General features: G+C 31.3%; 1 protein-coding gene across 1 annotated transcript in view; it reads right to left on the bottom strand.

Moving 5' to 3' along the window:
* Positions 1–1162: 1162 nt before the first annotated feature.
* Positions 1163–4436, bottom strand: part of LOC117168226 (UDP-glucuronosyltransferase 2C1-like) — a 61556-nt gene continuing 58282 nt past the window's right edge. The window contains exon 8 of the mRNA XM_033353711.1: positions 1163–1975. Within this exon, the coding sequence (XP_033209602.1) occupies positions 1828–1975 (148 nt within the window). The 3' untranslated portion in view covers positions 1163–1827. The remainder of the gene's footprint in view (positions 1976–4436) is intronic.

Genomic DNA, 4436 nt, shown 5'->3' on the forward strand with positions numbered 1-4436 from the left:
TATGAAAAATTACATTTCCTGTAATTGCAAAAAGTTGTAAAGCAGGCTACAACGGAAAAAAATGAAATATTACGCGAAGAAAAATTGTAATCGATTAAAATTATTTATTTAAAAATTATTGTATTGATATTCCTGTTAACATTTCTTCGCATAATAATAAATAATTAAAAAAAGAGAGCTTAAAATTTGGTTCTTTAACTTATCTGAACTGCAGCTTATGAGGATGACTTTTTCACAGGGTTTCAATTTGTCGGTTTAGCGGAGTGGTTAGCATGTCCGACTGCTAGGCAATAGATTTAGGTATATAGATGTAGGTTCGATATCCCGTAGCGTTAGAAATTTTATTTGTAATATAATGTTCGAAATGAAATATATGTATTCAATCTAAACAGGGCCATTTATATTTATATTCAAAGTACTCGAAATCAATTAATATTTATTTTAAATATGTTTTGTATCATATCCTTAGACCGTAACCAGTATTGGGCCGACAATGGCAGCCAAACCTTGGCTGCCAAGTGCAGGCCATAGTTATCATTCCGTCATTGGCGCGATAATGGCAGCCGAGCTTCGGCAATATTTTTGCCGACTATTGGCCAATGTTGGGTCGTATGTGACTTCGCACTTGGAATTTTATTGTAAGAGGTCGACCCTGTACCCCTTTCCAAAGTCTCGTGCGTGCGGAAATGGATCCCTTTGAACAGTCACAAAAAAATAATGTTGTTCAAACCCTCCCTCCTTTCTAAGGTATCGTGGGGGCGGGAAGGCACCCCCTTGGCCGGTCACAAAAATAATTTTGGACAAACCCCTTCCCCTTTCCATGGTCTCGTGGGGGCGTGAAGGCACACCTTTCCGGCTGTTCTTAGAGAAAATTTTGAAGGCAGCCCTGTGACTGTTCTCAGAAATAATGTTATGTACAATAACGATGTGATAGTGTAAACAAAATGTAATAAAAAATGTAATGAAAATGGAATAATGTACAATAACGTTATGTAATAATGTACCAGCTGAGTATCCACTTCCTTTAAAAAATTATACCTTTGATGTTAAGATTAATGTGAAGTAAATAACCTCGTTTATTTTTACATTTCTTTCCGAATTCAATTTTCGAATTTTCGTATTTTCGTAAACAAAATAACAGTGTGAAAGTAATAACTCTGTAGAAGTTCGTAGACAGATCAATAATTCTATTCAATGTCAAAAATATTGTCACACGTTTCAAAACAAAACAGGCGAGAGGACGATGATTTTGATTTAAGACAACTTTTCCTCTGGGTGCTCATTTAAAATTTAAGCGAACACCCACAGGAAAAGTTGTTTAAAATATCGCTGACAGTTATTTTAAAGCACGTACTTAATGATCTGTAATGTCATCTCATAAAAAATTAGAGTTCTAATGTCCTTAACAATTTTAAAGTTTTCAAATTGGTTTTATTTTTAAAAATTATAAGGATTCGTTTCTAGATAAATCAAGACAAATATTTCCGAAAACATTACTGACTGATAACTTCATTATTTTAGTGAGAAGTTTGGAAATTGTGAAAGTATGATCAAACGCGATCAAAATTGACATTCTAACGTGATTTAAAAAACTGAGGGTATAGATTGTTTAATTTAATGTCAATTTAATGTCTTATTTTTTTATTTTTAAATCTATAAAATTAGGTTTACGGCTCAAGTCACTAAAAATATACATACTGACATCTATATTAGTCATACATCACTATACTCGTACATGAAAATCTACAAAAATATATCAATAATAAATAATAGATAAAATACACATATTAATACTTTCATGTTCATCATACAAGAGCAAAAGTTCAATTAGTCCATCTTCTTCTTAGACATAATCGTAGATTGCCTTGTTGCTGCTCTTAGGTATATTTTCTTTAGTCCCAAAAAGAAAAACATTAAGATAATCAAGTAGAAAGCAGCCACGTCGATCGAGTAATACTGCAGAACACCCATGTGTCTGAAAAAAGAGTTAAATAAATTATTTCTACTAGTATTAGTCCGGCGGATAAGATAACCAATTACGCATTTCGGCTCCCAGGCGGAGCCATTTTTTACATTCTTGTCCTGAAGTGAAGATTTGTTTTATGTAAAAATTGACTTTGCGAGTTACCATCAAATTTCCACGTTTTCAGACCTCCTGAGTGAGGAAGAAGGATTTTTACGAAGGTATCTGTCTGTTAGTAGTAGTTTGTGAGCACGATAACTTAAAAAAAATTATCAGATTAGATTGAACTTTCTACAAAAAGCATAAATTCTATTTTCTAGGAAAACTATGCGACATTAAAAAATGTTCAAGAATCTAATTTATTCTTCTAAGTAGACCTACATATTCGTGCTGAATATTTTTCTGATAGAACTCACGTTTTGTCTTTTAAACATCGAAACTTAAAATTAAAATTTTAAAATTAAAACTTAAAATTTTTAGCCAAACGACGCGAGTTACAAAACAAAAGTATATAAAACAAAGTAAATTGCATTCTAAAAATTTATTTGGCCCCCCAAAAATTTTGTGAGGGTGGAATGTACTCCAGATAATGCACTTATTTTAGGCGCTATTTTAAAAAGTTATGTCGATTCATGTTATACTTGTTAAACCAGGAGTGCTAAATATGGATCCCTATTCAATGGAAGTGTATAATTGTACTATATAATTGTATGGATACTTTCCATATTTTTCAAGCTTATGTCAATCTGTTTTGTTACAGTGAACAACTTTCTGACTTATGGCAGTATCATATTTTAAATGAAAACAAAATTTTCTTCATAAAAGCAATGTAACCTTTTTTTTAAACTTTCTTAGTCGTTATTGATTAATCAAGAAAGGTCATCAAAAGTTCGTCAATAGGTAATCGATGCGTCTCGAAGACGAGAAAAAATATATCATGTGTATTACTGTTGTATTCACAATATTAAAAAACTTGTCCTCATATCAAAGAACTTAAACAATATTCAACAAACTCTCGCTTTCAGTCAAGTGTCAGGAGTTGCCTTCAAATGGCCTTGTACTGATTCCGGGGGGATAGAAACGTAAACAGTGAAGGCCACCTTACTCTTTTCCAATTGGAATATATATATATTATTATTATTATTATTATTATATATATATTCCCCTGAAAAGCTGCGGGAGCCAGCAGTTCTAGGAAGGCTGGGAACGGGGTGACTGAAAGCGAGAGTTTAGTATATGTATTTTTTACATTTATAAATCGGTATTGCTAGATCATAACAGTTCTTAGAAAGTATGTCAATAGATCAATCGATGTGTTTCGATGACGCGAACAAATATTTCGAATACAGTACTATAGTGAAAGTTTTTCACATATAAACGTAAAATACAGAATCTTTTTAAAATTCTTAAATCAGTACTGGCGGTTCATAAAAGTCTCAACAACAGGTCGATTCGTGCGTCTCAAAAATGCAAACAAATACACCAGGTATCATATTCTTGTCGTCTTTAAATCAACAAAGCTTTTCTCATCAACGAGGTAATCTTTTTGTTGAAATCATAAAGTCAAGAAAAGACCCACTACTAAATGGTTGATCTAGCTCAAAATCCTATCATACTTGCATATCAATCGGAGCTACGATTCGTCTCTAAATATCATGATCATTGCTTTTTTACTTTTCGATGTATGTTAAACAGAAAACAGTCAAACACATAGATATTTGAAAATACAGGCAATTAAAAACCTCCCTTTCTATGCACACGCAATCATAAAAAAGTTTCATGAATTATGTAAAAAAAACTTATCAAGTTTTTGTGAAAAACTTGTTTTAAAAAAGAAATTAAAAGATAGAAATTTTAAATAAAAGAGGAAGTTACTAGCCGGAAATGCACGCGCATGAAGCGCGCTTTCCTTATTCTGTATTTTTTCCTAAAATTAAAAATTAAAATGGATTAAAAATCCATTATTAAACTAATTTTTAAATATAAAATTTAAACTTTGTTTGACACAATAATTAATAATTAATAGCTTGAAATTGAAAGCGTTCGAAATTTAAAACAAATTTACATTGAACGATTTTGAATTAAAAACGTTCCAAATTAAACAGTTTTAGATTAAGTTTTTGAAAAAAGAAAATTATATTTTTAAAGGAAGTAAAATGAATTAGGCCTCTATGATTTCTAACCAAAAGTGTTTAATATTGAATAAGTTAAACTTGAAAGTATCAAGTTGTAAAATTTTAAATCAGGATCTCTCAAAATTGAAAAATTGCAGACTGAAAATTTTTTAATTTGACAATTTCATTAAAAACAAGCTGAAATGCAATAATTTAATTTTACGAGGGTAGTTCAATAAGTCCTTAGAATGACCAATAGATGGCGCGCGAATTGCTCCAAATCATCTGTTTTCAGTCAGCACCACTCCCGACTAGATATATGGTGCAGTCACAGTCCACATCTTCTGAGTTTACGTGTT

The sequence above is a fragment of the Belonocnema kinseyi genome, chromosome 2 (genome assembly GCF_010883055.1).
Source record: "Belonocnema kinseyi isolate 2016_QV_RU_SX_M_011 chromosome 2, B_treatae_v1, whole genome shotgun sequence".
NCBI classification, from domain to species: Eukaryota; Metazoa; Arthropoda; class Insecta; order Hymenoptera; family Cynipidae; genus Belonocnema; species Belonocnema kinseyi.